Source organism: Dermacentor silvarum, chromosome 3 (genome assembly GCF_013339745.2).
Source record: "Dermacentor silvarum isolate Dsil-2018 chromosome 3, BIME_Dsil_1.4, whole genome shotgun sequence".
In the NCBI taxonomy this organism is placed as follows: domain Eukaryota; kingdom Metazoa; phylum Arthropoda; class Arachnida; order Ixodida; family Ixodidae; genus Dermacentor; species Dermacentor silvarum.
This window is the reverse complement of record NC_051156.1, coordinates 211,607,801-211,626,971: the sequence shown is the minus strand read 5'-3', so window position 1 is coordinate 211,626,971 and position 19,171 is coordinate 211,607,801. Positions and strand designations below refer to the sequence as shown.

General features: G+C 45.3%; 1 protein-coding gene across 1 annotated transcript in view; it reads right to left on the bottom strand.

The window, feature by feature from the left end:
* The window catches only part of LOC119446615 (phospholipid-transporting ATPase ABCA3), a 255,324-nt gene that overhangs the window by 21,039 nt on the left and 215,114 nt on the right, over positions 1 to 19,171 (bottom strand). Inside the window, exons 13-14 of the mRNA XM_037711091.2 lie at positions 2,692 to 2,747; positions 1,563 to 1,767 (exon numbers count right to left, since the gene is read on the bottom strand). Coding sequence (XP_037567019.2) covers positions 1,563 to 1,767; positions 2,692 to 2,747 — 261 coding nt within the window. The remainder of the gene's footprint in view (positions 1 to 1,562; positions 1,768 to 2,691; positions 2,748 to 19,171) is intronic.

Here is a 19,171-nt window from a genome sequence, read left to right as displayed (position 1 = left end):
TCTCCGATGCTCGGTGAAATTGATCAAGTGCCACGCGCGGTCTTTTCGGCGATGCCGCTAGATGGAGCTGCGTGTGCAGTGGGATGCGCGAGAGTGGAGCCCGGCTCCATACACGTTTCGGCGTTGGCAATACGGTGTCACTATACATTGCTTCATTGCTAAACGTATTAACGTCGACGTTCATTGTGAGATGGGTTCTTCCGGAATGTTTTTATTTAAAGAATTTTTATATAAAAATCTCAACTGCCATTTTCCAGCACATTGTCGAATGGTATACCAAAACGCACATAAATAAACCTGCCGAAATTTGTCATCAAATTTTGCACGCTTATGAATACCGGGTATTTGGAATGCAAGTATCTAGGTGTTATTGCCTATAACGTTCGGCAATTTTGGTTATGTGCCGCTCCTGCTGCCCCTGCTTTTTATGAGCACGTCGAACGTTTAAAACCACATATCGTAACCGCATGCCTGCAGGAGCACGTATACGCTTTTCGGTTTGCGTTAGAAGCGTACAAGCACCAGCCCGGGGGCCATGTGGACATTGCCGGAATAGCCCACAAAACGGTGCTCGGACAAGAGGATGCTCTGTGCGCATGTGCCTGCCGGTGCAACTTTTGTAAGAGCGCTCCACGACATGGCGTTCACGATTCCGTCGGTACTAGGCAGCCACACACAGTAATTTTATGTCGGACGACGCTCCCGTGAGATTGTTAACATCCTGGTGAGCTGTACTAAATAACTGGACGAGATGACGTATGTTCCATGAAGTAGCATCTGCTAACGCACTGGGTTGCGAGGCACCGCACTGGGTTACGAACTGGTCCTTGAGAGAGTGGCGCTCCAAGAACCAGTTGGCTCCCGCGTATGGTTAACGGAAGGTTTGGTGGTAAGGGGAGTGAAACACATAGAGCAACATAGTTTCACAAATAATCATCTCCAAAAGCATGCTAACCGCATTCTTGGATAACAACCGGGGTTGATTTTTCATTATTTTTATTGAAAAGCTGGCATGCCTAATCTATATAGAGCTACTACGGTTCTTATGGTTTAATTTTGCAAAGGTGTTCGTTACCTATTCGTAGTGGTCCCGTTTGTTTTAGAGGATGTTTGTGGAGTAGGGAAAAAAAAACATCCGAGCAAGATCGAAGGCTTCTCGTGGTTGTCTGCGTTCGAGCGACTGATGAAACACCACCAGAATTGGAGGACGCTTAAGCTTCGCCTTTAAGAGTTTAATACGATAGTATTAAACAGATCCCTGGATGCTTATCATGCTTTTTTCTCGTATATTCAAATTACAATCCCGACGCTATCATGCCTGTAGGTTGTAGTTAAGGCGTAGTTTACGACTTTCCTGACGAATTTTACTTTGAGAAATTAATTTTTTGTTCACTAACCCCTTGCGCTACGCGGAGGGCCTGTGTGGTCTGAGTGGTTTGGGATGAATTTCTCCGCCACGGGATGCCATAGACGCTGATGCTTACGCCGACGCTGACACCAACGCCACGTTTTCTGCGACACGGGGCCCTTAACGCAATCGAATACGAATAACGAGCGCCCACTTGTATTCGAAGGGCAGCTGGAAGGCATTGAGCTCGACGATGCTGACACCGATGTAGGCGATGACCAGGGGAAGGATCCAGCCGGTGAGAAACAGGAAGGGCGTGCGCCACAGGTACAGCAGCCTCTTCTGAACCAGGGCACGGAAGCGCTGCCGCGTTCGGGGTTCCCTCTGATTGCGACGCTGGAACATGGTGGTCGGCGCAGCTGCGCCATTTCGTAGAGCACGAAGCGTGTACGTGCACAATGTCTGCACCCCAGTATTACAAAGCGGGAGTCTTAATTCACGTAATAGCCGCCACGGTAGATCTCGTTGGTATGTTGCATTTAAAGGGAAGGCGAACGCTTCAGCCTCTTATAGCAGTGAAGGTTTTAATTCATGTTTAGAAATCATGTGCTATCAGAAATAGTGCCACATCGAATATATACGGGGAAATGAGAGCAGATGTCAATATGCCGTGAACAGCATCAGTGAGGACGTCCGAAGAACATAAAAACGATGCGGTATATATGATGTGAAGTATGCGCGCAGGTGGTTCAGCAGGAGTATTGCAAGACTGACGTAAGCAACGCGTAATGATTTCACGTAGAGTGTAAGCCAATACCGTCTCATTTCTGCACTTAATAAGTAGTTTAAATAAGTGTGATGTCTGTCTTTGGTGCCGACTTACGAAGCTGTGAACTTGATGATCGACTTTTTTTTTACCACTTTTGAGTATTTGTCTAGAAAACCTGAGCGCCCAATTATGTAAGGCTCTGTTTCCAAGAGTAAATATAGTTATAATATTTCTCTTATATGCAACAAATTTCTCTCGAATCATTTCTACTGCTGCCTAATGAAAGCGTGATCTGACATTTTAAGTAGAAGATCTTCGGAGGCTAAGGTATAAAGCTTTCTCATGAAAATAATTCCAAAGAGAAATGGACGGTTAAGTTAGGTTAAATAAGCGGACGTTGGTTATGCATGAAAGGATGGGAAAATAAGAAATTGCGGGTAGTAAGTAGTTTACGACAGGCAGAAAGACAGCTCATAAATAGGTAAACATAACGAAAGAACTGTGATTCCAACTTAGTTCCTATAGCCGTACAACATAACTACGACCACCTGCACAACATGGCAAAAGAGCTTACTTGAGGTCTGGAGGACAGCTTTCTCCTTGGCACCTTCCGCCCAGAGATTGTATATTCTGGCCGAGAGCACGTATATGAAAAGAAAACGTAAAGAGTTATCCCTTAAGGGCTTTCTTAGTATGCAAATATTATTCTATGCGGAGTATAGCACCAGTTTGCAGAGGAAATTGTCGTATTCAGCAACAATGGGGACTAGTTGCAACAAATGATTGAGGACCTTAACCAAGAAAGTGTAAGAGTGGAGTTGAAGATTAACATGCAGAAGACAAAGATAATGTTTAATAGCCTGGGAAGGGAACAAGAATTCAGGATCGCCAGTCAGCCTCCAGAGTCTGTACAGGAGCACGTTTGTCTAGGTCAATTACTCACAGGGGACCCTGATCATGAGAAAGAAATTTACAGATAATAAAATTGGGTTAAACTGCATACGGAAGGTGTCACGGAGCGGCATATTTTCGAGAGTTCGAATGGTTTTTGACGCCAATTAACGGCCGCCAAAAACTTGGGGTCCTCACTATGCGGCGTATAACTTCGATTAGCGACTGTCACGGAGCGACATATTTTCGAGTGGTTTTGACGCTGATTAGCGACACGCCGAATTACGGGCGTCAAAAACGTGGTGTCCTCACTATGCGGCGTATAATTTCGATTAGCGACACGCCAAATTACGGGCGTCAAAAGCGTCGGGGCCTCACGGGGTGGCATCTCGATTCGAGACGCGACACGCCGATTACGAACCCAGAAATGTGCGTGTACGTCCGCGAGGTACTGCCGGGCTCGACCTTGGCCCTTGACCTTGGCAGAGAGGGGAATCTACCGGCCCTCGCCCATGGTGAAAGGGGCGCGGCCAAGACCTTTGGGAGGAGTCGTGAATTAATTAGGTGAACTATAAATACCGGCAGTTCCCCTACATAGGGAACTAGGGAAAGGAGAGGCTATTTAAGCGCAGGTTTTGGGCCCTGCTATTTAGTCTAGAAGCTGAACCTATGCGCTGCTGAGAAGCCATCGGGGAGCTAGTGCCGTCCAGTATCACCTGGGCCGCCTGGCCACGTCGGAACTCCAAGGAACTAGTTGACGTACGAGGCGACAAACCAACGTCTGCAACGAAGCTCACGGTAGTTCGCCTCAAGTTAGCTCAACCTGCTTGAGGGAAGTCGTCAGATCTAGACTCCCGGGAAACCCAGCCCAGCAATCGCATCCACCTCGACAAGATCGGACCGCCAGCATTCTTCGGGAAAGCTCTGTGCACCGACTTCACGGTTTATGGACTTGCTGCTGCTGCACGGCCACGCGTATGACACCATTTGTTTTATTTTGAACTTTGATTTCTTTTGAACTTTGTTTAGTGAATTACTGTTAAGTGTTATTCTTGTATATTTGATCCTCGCACTGTTTCATTTGTATATGTATTGTTAATTGCTCATCATACTTCTCTGTCTTCATTGTGTTATATTAAGTTCAGGTGTGTTAGTCTGTCTTGTGTCTTTTTTATTATTTTATTTTATTAATTGTGCATATTTATCAGCCGATAAATATCTTGTTTTTTTTTTGTTTACTCCCGACTCTGACTCTTTTCACTGTGTTCGCTCGAGTACGGAACGACCAACCGGCTTGTCTACCCCGTCGATCGACTTCGCGCCGACGACGAATCGGGGACAGCTGTGACAGCAGGCATTACCAATTCCTAACTGGGAGCTTACCACTGTCGCTGAAAAGAAAAGTGTACAATCATTGCATTCTACCGGTGCTAACATATGGGGCAGAAACGTAGACGTTAACAAAGAAGCTCGAGTACAAGTTAAGGACTGCACAAAGAGCGATGGAACGAAAAATGTTAGGCCTAACGTTAAGAGACGGGAAGAGAGCGGTGTGGATCAGAGAGCAAACGGAGATAGCCGATATTCTAGTTGACATTAAGAGAAAGAAACGGAGCTGGGCAGGCCATGTAATGCGTAGGATGGATAACCGGTGGACCATTAGGGTTACAGAATGGATACCAAGAGAAGGGAAGCGCAGTCGAGGACGGCAGAAAACTAGGTGGGGGTGATAAGTTAGGAAATTTGCAGGCGCAAGTTGGAATCAGCTAGCGCAAGACAGGGGTAATTGGAGATCGCAGGATAACTTTCAGTGGACATGATATTGATAGCACCAGTGAAAAATTCACCGATGATTACGATGCTCGCTAATGCGAAATTTGAGCGCAGCTCTATGCGTGTTTTCATTTCGCGATATATTGGCTGCAGCATATGAACCTAACGTGGCGATTGACAGCACGTGCAAAGCTGCCGAAGGGGTAAGGGTAATTGTAAAGCGGTAGCGCTGCGCCAATAGAGTTTACTGTCTTAACAATATGTTGTTTTACCACATTAGTAACATAAAAAAAACGTAAGATTTCGCATGTGTCTCTTGTAAGCCTATAACTTGACTCCTTTATAGTTTCAGACACATGAGACCTGAGTTACGTCATAATGATCTGATGGTAGCCAATAAAGTTTGTTTCCCCATAAGAGAAGCTGGTTCATGGATTCCAGCTGACTTTGCTGAAATGTGAACTAGTCACTGAAAACGCGTTCCGATTTTACGCCTTCACAATTCTTCCCCTAGGAAACCAGATATTGTGCTACATGTTAAGCGTTGACACAATGTATCTGTAACCAGTGCTGTTTTGTCTCAGCATTTAGAGTATGTGTGGAGAGCGTGAAACCTAATCGGCATAACGTTACTGTCATAAACGCCTTTTATCGTTCACCATATGTGCGGCACCCCTCCTATAGCTACATTCGCTGGCGCAAGATATGTGCTCACGTATATATGCCACGAATACGTGATCAGCTCTACAAACACTTCCTTCACCTTAATCTTCTACATAGTTTCTTTAATGCCTTCTACAGGGGGAAATCATGCGCTACCGCCTGTGCGGTCTTTCTAAAGGCGCAATGATTTATAGGTTACGCCAGAATATGAGAGGTTATGTTTCCCTTGAACGTGGCTTGGCTAAAAATAAGGTTGTCCAGTAATGCGTTGATAGGAGCCAGAGAATAGGCTAAAGTCTGTCGCTCCTGCGCGTATGCTGAGCACACGCAAAATATGTGCGCTAGTTCCATTGGTATACATGAAAACGGTTCTAATCCGGACAGCGGTCGCAATGTAATTATGAGGCGCTATGCGCACCTCATCGGTCATGACTGAACGGAGTGTGCATAGAAAAAGCCTCGTCATTGGTACAAGTTATGCAGCCGCAAATACAATCTATAAAGTGAAATCAAGAACACTGGTGTGCATAAATTTGGGTAGATAAGAAACGTTTATTTAAATTAGATAACTCCGGGTCGTCACAATTAATCTGGGACTTTTCACCGCAGCATCTCACAGAGACAACTGCATCTTTATTGTTTTATATTACGTTCGTACGCATAAAAAAGATCACAAGGACAAGAGAGACAAATCACGCGTCATTCCACTGCTGTGAAGATGGATTACCAGCGAAGCAGTTTAGCACACGTGACACAGAATCTAGACCAAAGGTATGAGCAAATTTTATTTCTCTTGAGCGGTGACGGTAGTCATCCCGAATAAATACACACGCACACACACTTTTATTTTGACCGACGGTCTTGATCGGCGGCATACATTCGCGTGGAAGACTATCGCCACCTAGGGCAGCCTGAGGAAACTAGACACACGGGGCGGGACCGCCACCCGGTGGAAAGTAGACAGCGCAGCGGGACCACCACGTCGGGAGAACGGAAGGAAACTAGGCACGCAAGCGCTTGGAGCGGCGACAAAGAGAGGGCGGTGGGAGCGTACACAAGGCCGACGCGGGTTGCACAGCGGCAAATCTTTGAGAAACCCTTGCTGAAAGCAGGGTTTCCTGAGAGCCTACTGATGTAGAAAATGGTGCCTATTGATAATTAATCTACTGAAAATGCATATCCAAGTGATGATACGTATAAGCTTTAGCATAGAATGAAGCGATTTTGCTTCAAATTCGGGAGCTGAGTTTTTGCACACGTAGATTTTCTGACGGAAACAAAAAATACATGGAAACCTAGCCATAGAGACAGCTTCGCCATAAAATATCGTCTTGTCTGTGCAAATAAAGCCTTCACGGAATTAGGTCTCCATAAGAAGTCAAGGTTGTCCCGTCGTGCAGCTTGTATTAATGTTTCTAGCACAACATTAAAAGGAAACTAAGGAAGCCAAAGTTTGCCATTGAAACCAACCCACAAAGAATCTGGGCCAGCTCGTTCTCGCTCCGCATTTAGCAGCCTGCAAATGGAGCTGTCGACATTATATATAACTTCACGCCCTAGCTATAGTAATTGCGCTTTGAATACCAGCTGAATATACAATATGGCAATCACAAAAGAGCAGTTTGCACGTTGTTCTAGTACAAAGTAAACTATTGTGCCAGATTCAACTAATTTATTTCTAACGTGCCGTCAAGGTGGCCTGGACCTCCTTGAAAGTTGACAACCGGAAGCTCTATGCTTGACGGCATTCCTATCCGCGCAATAGCGTCTCAGAGCAACTTTTCCCTCTGGGAGATTGCGAAATGCTTTGTGATCATCAGTAAAAGGCTCACTTGAGGTAGGCGTCCTTCATAGTTGCCACGGACACCCCTAGGCTCAGGATGCCAAGTGCTGCACCCTTTCTCTCAAACTCGAGAAACATCGCCTGGAATCCGTCCCTCTTGAGCGTGTTCATCGCGATGACCGCCTCGTTGTCCTTCTCCTCCTCCATGATAGCCTGAGGGCACGCTTTCCGCGCCAGGGCGAGCACCTCTTTCGACTTGAAGGCATTGGGTTTCTTGGAGATGCGCAACTTGTAGCCAACGCCTGCGGCAAGGAACAGTGACCGCATTTCCTAATCTGTTGGGTATGAATGTTTTTGAACGTGGCTAGTCTACTTCATTTCCCAATAAGTTGTATTTGAAATCGGTATATGGCTTGGAACATGTTAAAGAGAAAACGTGTGTGAGTGATCTTGATCGCGAACTCTGACGACCAAAGTCGCTACCACCCACTCCCTCCATTTTCTTTCATACGGCCAAAGCCAAGGAATGATCGTATCCGAAGTAAAAAATAAACATGTTAAGCAGAAAGGTGAGACAAACAAATACGTGCCCCAGGTATGAAATAAATATTCACTAAGTCAATCTTGACTACTCCGATAACCCTTGTAATGCGAAGAAACAGATGGCGCGTTGGAAGTACCGGGCAGAAGGATGGAAAGATTCTGGCGCAACAACTAATTGTCCCTTACTGAAGTCCGGCCGCAGTTGTCTGCAGGTGAAATTGCCCTGACGTCTGCGCGGGTGACCCCCACCTGCCAGCTCTCTGCTCACCAGCCACATCGTATTGAATACGTCTGTTTTCGTCAGTTGCTAAGCAACGCTGGGTGCAGGCAACTTGGGAACGCCAAGTAATGATGGATTCCCACCCGGCTTAGACGTGGCTTCTTACGGCGTCCGCGGCAGGTAATCCTCACAACCATTGGCTATCACTACAATCACTAGGTAAACAACTTGCTGTCAACTCGTTTTCCTCACATATATTCCCCGCAATTGACGTCCTTGTTGCTTACCGCAAGCATTCTTGAGGAAACTTGTTGATCCACTGCAGATCACATGGCCTTTGTACATTACTATGATGCGGTCGCCCAATCGTTCGGCCTCTTCCATGTCGTGCGTGGATAGCAGCAACGTTGTTCGGCCCCGCAGGCCTTGCACTAAAGTCCAGACAACGCGTCGTGTCTCGGGGTCCATGCCCACAGTCGGTTCGTCAAGGATCAAAACCTGCGCCACAGCAGACATCGATCATTTATAGTTTGCGCAGTTCATTAATCACTGAGGTAAGCTGAGCACCAAGTTTAACAAAGAATAATAAACGCTTATTTTAACTTATTTCAAGCGCTATAGACAATGATAAAACACCAAATATGGGTGTTCTGGCACTGTATGGTTCAATAGGAAAAGTGTCCTACTCATTTCCACGCGATGAGCTTAAATATGAATGGATGCAAAAGCACATAATAAGTGCACAAACGTAAACTGACTGAACAGTTATGACTATTTGATAGCATTGTGTGGTCGTCATGTCAGACCACTTGCGTTGCTAAATGCCGCCAGAGCTGGAGAAATCAGATAACACGGACACAGTCCCAGTACTGTGTTGAAACCAGATTCTCACAAACTCAACTATGATAGCACAGAAAAGCCATGCTCTCCCCACCATGACATGCAAAGGGAATGATCATGGAGGACGCGTGAACATGCTATTGGCAGTTCTAACTCGTTATCCTTCTTGGATGTGATTTTCAATGCCTATCATAACTATCTGGGTACCTTTATTTCATTCTTGAAGCACTGAATCAATGCTCTAGGCTTTTATAAAGAGATGAAACAAATGTGTAGTTGAATGCGAACACTGCTAATCGCCTAATAGAATAAGAACGGCAGTAACAAAATCAAGTTTCTCAATGCACTAGAAAAGGAAAAGCTCACTTTCCAATTTGTGCAACGCCACGAAGTTCCTTGAAATCAAAGTAATCATTAAGTTTATGCTTAATACCGCGCTTAAGATACAATTCTTATGCTTTACACGTATTGGTGGTTATTGTCATTATCGCTACGCGCCTTTCTCCTTTTCATTAAGATGCATTACGGTGATTTAGTGAACCGGCATCAATATTTCTGTGACTACATTACAAACTTTAATATATGGTGGACAACCGGTACGAACGCGTTTCTAAACAGTGCTGCGAGGCTCTGCAACTTCGGGCACAATACATGACATGCGGTTTGTTTAACCGCTTATACCCAGAGAGGTGTGTGAGTATCTGATGAGGAGGATGCAAGCTGCAGGCAATCTTGTCCTGCCGATGTATACCGGCAATTGTTCTGCCCCATCGAGCGTCTCCTTATACCATGTGGGGATACGCATACATGTAAATGAGCAGTTCATTGCAGCGTACAGTTTACTTCGTATTTAACGAGGCTACCAACTGCATTACTCGATTGGCAATGTTTAGCATTACTTGGTAGACTTCACCACTCGTTGAATAGTTAAGTTTCTTTAAAAACCTTCTGGAGGAGGCGAAACATCTCCCTCCTGAAAATATTGCCTGGTCACGGACACAGTAGCACAACTGCGAATGATGAAACGAACTTTTTATTGGGCGAACTTTTGCCCACAAAGCAAATGACACTCGAAGCACAACGATGGCGGCGAACACAGTCAGCGGTTGTCGAAATCTGATGTTATCTTATGTTACCTATTGTCGAAATCTGATGCATTATACTATAAGCAAGGGCACAATGAAACTATACAGGGTTGATGTTTGAAACAAAGACAGTATTTCCAGCGTCTATGCTCTGTGCTCAATAGGAACTGTGCAGGGCTGTAATTGGACAGGTGTAGATGTTCATGCTGATTTCACCCCGGCACGCCTCTTCAGACTTTCACACTTTGCCTACAGAGGAACGACTGGCGAGAATGAGGAAGAAGACGATACGGCACGGTTACCCTTGGGCGCGTGATGAGAGCGATAGCGATGCTGAGCTGCCGTCTCATTCCTCCAGACAGCTGATCAGGGTAAGCGTATAACTTGTCACCGAGTTGCACCGTCTCGAGCAGAATTTTCACGTATCGATTGACTTCGGAACTCCGCAATCCCTTGAGCTGCGAACACACAAAAACGCACATTTCGTGAACAGTCACCTGGCTTTTCTCGGCTAGAAGGTCAAGCTCGACATCCATTTGCTTGCACTTGTCGACATGTACATGGGTAATGAAAGAAGTGCCCCATAAGCATTACGGTTTCTATTAGGCGCCTGTATGCGCTATCAGCAAAGTGTGTCGTTCTGAGGCGCCTTTTCTATCACGACCATGATATTGCCCCTGCCAGCCCATAATAACGCTCTGTAGAACAAGAGGTACTCATGCACGATTTGAAATGGTCTTTCGACATTTCGAGTTTTGCAGCGGCATGAGATTGCACGCCGTTGTTAACCTGTCGGTCTGGCGAAAATTACTGCCCAGCGTACCGAATTGTCCTCTGTTTAGATGCGCTATAATTAAACTTTAGCTCAGTCACGCCTCTAAAGAAGCAAACTCTCAAATAACACCTTACTATGCCGAAATACTGCAGATGGTCGAGCACGGTGAGGTCCGGGAAAAATACATCCGTCTGGGGACAGAAGCCCAGAACTCCTCGCACGGTGTAACTGTTGACTTCTCGTCCACGAAGGAATATCGCGCCGCTGTCTGCCTCAAGGAGACCTACACAGAAGCGGGGACGAAAGTGAAAAACCAGTGCTGGCGTACTCGCCGCAAAATGCTTGTTATTTCTCTTGAAGGGGCCTTGTACCGCTTTTTATCGAAGTGGAGAAAGTTGCTTGAAGTTAAAATAGGCTATTTCAGAAAGACTCTGCCGCAAAAATTACTTCAATGCGCTCTTTAGAAGCGGAGTTATTGGCAATCAAACACGGCTTCTGCTGTGCTCCCGCTCCTTCTTCAATGCCTTGCACTGCGGAGGCTACGGCGGAGTGGTGCGTGACCACAATGCCTCGCCTTCTGAATGTCACCGTGGCGCGCAGTTAAAATTTTGGATGTTAACGTAGACGCTACGACTTCCTATTTTGGTGCCTACGACACGCTAAACCTAAGCCAAACGCGGTTGTCCTCAGTGAGTTGCAGTGCGCTTCGCCAGTGGACTCGTGGCGGCACCCCGTGGCGGCCGCGGCATCTACGCTACGTAGCCGACCGCAGCTACCAATAGCAGCCGCGTATGGGAATCCGCTTTATTACGAAATAAAGCGTCTAGAAAAGAATTAGGAACATGACTTCTGTTGCAAAGAGTGCGTTTGAGAGAAATGTGTCTTCGCGCTCCGCTTGCGAGCTCCACGCACCGCGCACGACAGCAAAGCTTGACTGAGATGTTCGCAGCAGCGTATGCTACCCGCAGACTATGTTATTTCACCAAGCCAGAGGGGTAATTCACAGCCCTATTAATGACCAATAAGCTAGTTCCTAGCAGAAATATCACATCAGGCACGAAATATGACGAAACATATTTGAAAGCTTTGTGTTCGCTCTCACTGCAACTAAAGCCGTTGCCCGAGCAGCAACTGAACGCCGCTCTGTCAGGCAACCAGAAATGTTAGTTTAGCACGCGTGTTTGATTAAACACTAATTATAGTGCTTGCTGTTTTCACACCGTGGCACAACCATGGTGGCGCAGCACCTGTGCGCTTGTTTACATTTGAGTTACGAAAATGCTTGAGAATACTTGGGACGTGTAAGCTAGCAACTGCACTGCGGGCGATACATCGGGAAGCCACGAGACTTGTCATTTCAACTTCGCTCTTTCCCATTTGTTGTTAAAGGGAAGCAAGAAGGCGCGGCAAGCATATGGGCTTGCTTGGTTGGAAAAAAAAAAAGCTACCTGTCAGTATGCTCATCAGCGTCGTCTTGCCAGCGCCGTTGTGGCCAAGCAGAACTGTCACCTGGTTCCCGTAGATCACCAGGTCCACCTTGTTTAGAGCGACGATATTATCAAACGCCTGCGAAAAAATTGAGAGAAAAAAGACAAATTGGTCATTTTCAGAATATTCTCAAATTAATTTATGCAAACTGCTTAATCCTGTGAAACTAATGGCGAATGTATGTATGGTGCGTATGCACCTATCTTATGTAAATGATATGTGGTGTACCACCGCGACATGCTACCTGTGTGAGAGATTTGAGCGCGAATAAACGAGCACTTTAGCCACTAGATCCAATTATTATAATATAAAGAAGTCGGCGATTTCTGTTTTATGGAAAAGTGTGGGAAAGTGGATGTGGGTCAATTACGGCCGATGTTTGAATGTGCGCTGAAAGGAACCGTTTTTGTCTTTGAAAGCAGTCAAAAATTCAAACTTGGCAATTCATTGACCTAAGCGCACTTGTATACCTGTGCTGAAAAAAAAAAGAAGTCTGAGACATAATTGATGCATGGGGACCAGTTCACGACCGAATTGCTGATGTGCTCTCCATACAGCGCTTGTCTAATTTTGCATAAGTATTCCGCCTGTATCACTCACCGAGAATGAATTTTTTTTAGATTATTTGAGCTTGTAAACTGTCAATTTCGGTTGTTTTATTGGTTATCTTGCCTGGTTTTTCTTCTGGTGTTTTGATCAGAGTTTGAACTCAAGAAAATGATGCTGTTTCATCTAGTGTTAGTTGGCAGAGAGCATTTGCGTGCGGTAATTTAATTGACCCACGTTTTCTTTTTTTGCGACATTTACAAAACCATTTATACGGGGTGTTTTTAGACCATACAGAATTTCTAAAAATCGCCTCTGGCGGATAGCGTAATTGTAGTTCCTGAGCTGGATGGGCGTTCCAGTGCTCGCACTTGCATAATCAAATAGTTAACAATAACTAATTGTTACTTTTAATTTAATTACGTTACGGCATGTAATGCAATTTACGAATTGTAGCTGGTGGGCTTGCAAGGCATATCCACTTGTAAATAATTCTAATGGCCACACGAGTTTTGAGATATGCGCGGTGAATTTCCGCGGTAAAAATGTACAATTGCTTCACTTCTTTAACAAACCGCCGCTTTATGCATGGACTGGAACGCCCATATATTTCGTCGCACACTTTGGGAGTTATTATCTGGCAACTGGTGTCATCCTGAAAATTCGTTCCAAGTGGATACGCCTTGCGAACTGACCGGCTGCAATTCGTAAGTTGCGACATGCGCCATAAAGTAATTAATTTGAAAAATGTTAGAAACTGAATTCTTGTCAATTGGTCGATTATGCACCTAAATTTTTCGTGCGAGCAATATACGCCTATTTTAGTAATCCAGCTCACTGACCAGAATTTTGCTATCTGCCATAGGCAATCTTTAGAAAATTCTGTATGGTCTAAAAACAAACAAACAATAATGTCCCCTATACCTGACTCCTTTACTTGCGCAGTAGTCTGCAGCGGGAACTTACCTTACTAAGGTTCTTGCACTCGATGGCAGGTTTCAAGTTCGGCGCTTGCTCAAAGCGATTTTCGTCGGTGGGGCTACCTTCTTCTTCGTCGGTGTCACCTGCCGCTTTGGGCGGGTTCCAGTAAGATGGCTGCAAGAACGTAGAGTAGGAACGTTTGTCTGCTTTCTCCTGACCCTCGCATAAATAGTAGTTGTTCACTCGTTACAGTCTACGCCGTAAACCTTACAAACCTGTCTTGATCAATTGCGTCCATACAGGGACTCAAATATCGCGGTTTCGGGGAGTGCTGCGTCCTGTTGTCGTGTCGTGTTGATATGTTGAGTGCACAGCTTTGTTTAGTTTGTGCTTTGTATTGTGCTTCCTTCTAACGGATGCAGCGTATATATTATGGTCATCGCTCTCATCACTCGTTACCAGCATTCTTTTAATACTTGTACATTTTATGCACCTTGCACTGAATATTTTAGGCCTCTATACAGCCGCGTTACATTTTACACTTTTTATTCATCACGTCATCGACTTTTCAATACCATTTCTTGGCGCTCTTTGGCCATCCCTGGCCCTTGCGCCGAAAAATCCTATACATCATTATCCTTCTAACGGCAGATATAAGTTTCTATTTCTGGTATGTTACGCGCAGTGAACTACAGCTGCAACAAAATTTAAGCAAGAAAAAAAAAGTAAATACAAAAAGTGCATTCGTTCTCAACGTAGCAGCTAAAATCAGAGTCGGTATACGCAAAAGGTTTAAACCGCAGCTTTTCATATATATATCCATCCGAACCTTAGCATGCTCGGTCTTGTGGCGCCGAGCGAGCGTGAACCGGCGGCGCATTGTTCTCTATGCCGCCGGTTGGCGCCGACGCCGAAAATCCGTCGAAGATTTCTGCCTTGTGGTTGCGCCTTAATGGCCAGCACGTTGCGCTGCTATGCACGAGGTATTGAAAAGTCGATGATTTGGTGAATAAAAAGTGTAAAATGTAACGTGGCTGTATAGAGTGAGAAAAATGTATTGAGAGGAGAGGAAACGTTTGTACGGGGTTGTTGCGTCTTTATTTAGAGATCGCACGTGATTCCTAGCGTCGGTGCGCTAGGAATCGGTGACGGAAGCACAGCGAACGCGTGCTTTATACTGCGCCGCGACACTTGCGCCACCTATCGGCGTAACCTTAGCGAAAGAGGGAGAGAGAGAGTTATATGCAATGATTTGCTGCGCCGCACCTGTGGCGGAGAGGGGGAGATGGGAGGAGAGCGCACTCCTGCGTAGGAGAGGAGAATGAAGGAGAGTTGCGCATGCGCAGTATGGGTGCGGACGCCGCAAAAGGGATACTGCCCCGAGCATAAGATGCTCTCGCATCTAAAAAGCGCCACGTCTACTTGTCTATTGGAAGCGAGATTACATTTTTCGATTCTTTCTCTACACCGTGATGAACTTGTACGTGTGCATTATTGTGTGCGCTTTCCTACTCGTTTTGTGGTGGCTGGAGTAACAAAGTATATAATTTTTCAATGTAGCGCCCGTGAAGATTGGTTGTCTGTTCTTTGTTTTTGTCCTGTTTCCGCTACAACGGCTTCGCCAAATCTTAACCAAGTCGACCAGGAACCATTTATGCTGTACGTACGAGCATGACCAGCTTCGCATGCTTGTTTCAAGCCTGCTCGACGCGACCAAGAAGCATCGACGTTGGGCACAGATTCAAAAATCGTTGCTTACATAACTAAACTGCTTACTAAACAGACTTAATGTCTAGTTACGATTCTCCACTCACCAATATGGGAAACAGAAGCTGTTGCGGCCTCAACGTCGTCCACGGAAGCACCTGAGATAGGTAGGTGATCATGAGAATGAATGTGATGGTAGTGGCAAGCATGACAGCCAACATGTCTCTGATGGTTACGTTGTCCAGGTTTAAAGCCGGCCTTTTGACGATCTTCCAGTGAGCTGCTTCTGCGTTGACCAAGAGTACACAAATATACCTACTTTAGAAAAAAAAGAACACCATTTACGTGTTTGGACAGGCATGCGACACCTAACGTTACCACAGTAAAGCTGCGATATTGACTTTTTTTTTCCCGCAAGATGTGTTGATGAAGGCTACTGGGATGTTTCTGCCAGCAGCAAGCGACACTGTATATGACCGGAAGGGGCGCGCTTTAAATCGTGATTCCAAATGCAAAAGCAATGAGCCCGTTCAGAGTCGTGCTTCTGACTGGACTTATTTATTTATTAATACTTCAAAGACCCAAATCAAGGGGTATTGCATGAGGGGTGGGCGTAATTATTTGTAGAAGATGGTCTGAATGACTTCTTTGAATTGAACAATGGCGGAGGGGTGCACGGTGTCACGGTGAAGATCGTGTTCCAATCCGTTTAAGTCCGCACTAGGGATGACGACTGGTGCGCCGAACTACGCACGGTGGAGGCTATGCTGGTTTTAGATTGTTAAAGAGAATTGAATGATGATTTGCTGGAATTATGACAGGGCTGAACAGGGATAAGAAGCACGGAGTGCAAGAGCATATAAGCTAGCAACGAGTATTGTTGTCAGAGCACCATGCTGGAAAGAAAGAGGATGCCGCTCGCGCGGGAGGCGTGGAATTCGAAACGATGGGGTAGATTAAAGGGAACACTAAAGAGAAACATTAAATCACTAAATTTAGGCTGACACAGTATTCTTTTGCACACTATTTTGCACGCTCCAAGACTTGCGCACAGCCGGCGCGCAAGTCTTGGAGGCCATGTTCACAGTGAGTTGATGCAAAAACCTCAAAACAGCGTCGCCACCCGTATCACGCTTCTTGCTTCTTTTCTGGCTTATGAAGCTTCCTTTCACAGTAAGAATGAGCTTCTTTATGACTTTGTGGAAGGATAATCTATCATTATAGATCAAATTATTAATGCGAAAGCATTATTTGTCCCATGGAGACAGAAAAGCCGGCGTTGTCAGCAACGAGTGGTGCCCAAAATTAATGTGACGTCTTCAGCGTCTTGTATGACGTCAGTATGAGTACAGAAGATAGTAAATCGTATAACAACGTTAATTAGTAGCATTTATCGGTAATTAATGCGAATTTAGTAAGCGCGAATGAAGTAAATTACGGTGAATTGTAGTGAATTGTAGTTAAGTGAATTAAAGTTAGAACAGGTTAGGATAAGGTGCCTTAAGGTGCAGTAAAGTGAATTAAGGTGAAGTGAATGAAGGTGCTTAAAGTGGATTAAGGTGAATTAAGGTTGGTATAAATGAGAGTAAGGTGAATTAAGGTGGATTAAGGTTGGTACAAACTATAGAGACTACTCTGTATGTACATTATCGTAAGTTAGGTTTTTGACGTGTGGTCCAAAATTTCGTCGCAGTTGACCTTTAAAGGAGCCTGAAGCGCATTTTATCGAAGTGGAGAAAGGCATTTGAAGTGAAAATAGACTATTTCAGAAATACTTTGCCGCAGTAAGTACTTCAATGCTTTCAGCAGAAGCGGATTTATTGGCAACCAAACACGGCCTCCGCTGTGCTCCCGTTCCTTCTTCAATGCCTTGCACTGCGAACGCTATGGCGGGGTGGGGTGTGCCCACAACGCTCCGCCTTCTAAATGTCACAGTGGAGCGCAGTTCAGATTTCATGTTGAAAGTTAACGTAGACGCCACGACCTCCGATTTTGCTGCCTACGATACGCTAAACGTAAGCCAAACGCGGTTGTGCTCAGCGAGCCGCAGTGCGCTTAGCCAGTGGACTCGTGGCGGCACCTCGTGGTGGCCACGGTATCTACTCTGCGTAGCCGACCTCAGCTAACAAAAACAGCCACGTATGGGAATCCACTTTATTACGAAATAAATTGCGTCCAGAAGAGAGTGAGGAGCAGGCTTCTGTTTGAAAAGAGAGCGTTTGAGAGAAAGGTCCCTTCGCGCTTCGCTTGCGAGCTCCACGCACCGTGCACGACAGCGAAACTTGGCTGAGATGTTCTCAGCAGCAAATGCTACCCGCGGACTAAGTTATTTCACCAAGCCCGAGGGGTGGTTCAGGGCCCCTTTAGGCAAGTTTTTGCACAACGTTGCATGTCGTTGAGATTACTTTGATTGCCTGTATTTGGTGTCGCAGCAACTGAATGCAAAGAGGAGGGTATCGCTGCAGTAAGGAGTCTTCGTAATTGTTTGCAGCATTATGCAATGCTAGGCTAAGAGCTCATTACGGACGACGACTACTGAAACGGTTGTGGTTTCACTGCATAGAAGTCGGGTCCCGGTAATTAAGACTTACTTTCAAAGTCGTCGAAGATGCCAATGATCTTTATGGCCGTGCTGAGCGCTACGTTGGGATAGAAAGCGGTGCGCAGTTTCTCTATCCTTGCTTTGCTCAGGTACGTGAAGAGACTCGTGCCGAAAATGAAGCCTAGTTTGTCACCATCGAGAGACGGGAACATGAAAAAAACTGCAAAGGCTATCACCATCGCCCATCGACCTGAAAGGGAAAAATTTCAGAGCATAAAATGATGTGTTATACTAACGCAACTAACAAAGTTCGCACTTATAGTATTCAGTAAGATTCTCCTCTGGCTCTCAGTCACTTGCCATGTAGATATAACGAAATCATAAAGGTATTTACGGTAATGCAGAAAACGATCGCTACCCTTGAAGTTTCCGGATTTTGAAAGCAATATTTAAGAAACACTTGTGTTTCGTCTTATTGCTAATACCGCCCAATTTGCTCTAGCTAATTCGTGAAAATTATCATGAAAGGATCCCCGCATATGAATCGAAGCCTCGAAAAACAAGAGAGTCAAACTGTTAAGGGGATGAGATCAGATCAGAATGGGGTGTTGGTGTATTGTTCAGGAAGGTAAACTAAGAAATGAAGATTCAAGGTGCCATCCACGTGACAAGTCTTATTCGCGGATTTTCCCCGATAGGCAGGATTTTATATACTTAATGTAATATAGTAACTATTGACCACATAAGTACATTAACGCATATGCCCAATAACGCGAAACTGTCTTTCCAGGCTGTATTTCAGTTTTTAGCTTTGTGGATTTTATTTTGTTGTTTTAAAGGCTGCTTTGATAAGTATTACTCTGCTGCTGATTAGTATTCGTAATTCACATTCAGCTACACTGCTTTCAGACAGGTGTTTTTTGCATTTAATATATTCAATGCTATGTCTCGTATACTATCATGCCTGAATAAAATTCGGGTACTAGCGAACAACTATATCTTCCTTTCCCGATTCGCCAATGCATGGCACCGCTGGCGCGATTGCTTCTCAGGCGCTTAGCTTTGAGGATGGAATGAATTTTCCACCAGGTTAAGGCTACGATCGCACGTATTATAGAGTAAAGCAACTAATCGAGTGTCGCGTTCTGCTTGCTTCGTTCCTTCCAGCACGCGTTTCATCGCGGCGCGAAAGAACTGTTCTACATTCGCATGGAATATGAATTGACCTGGTAGGTATTTCTTTTTGGGCCAGTTCATGCCGCATACTAAAAGCTTAA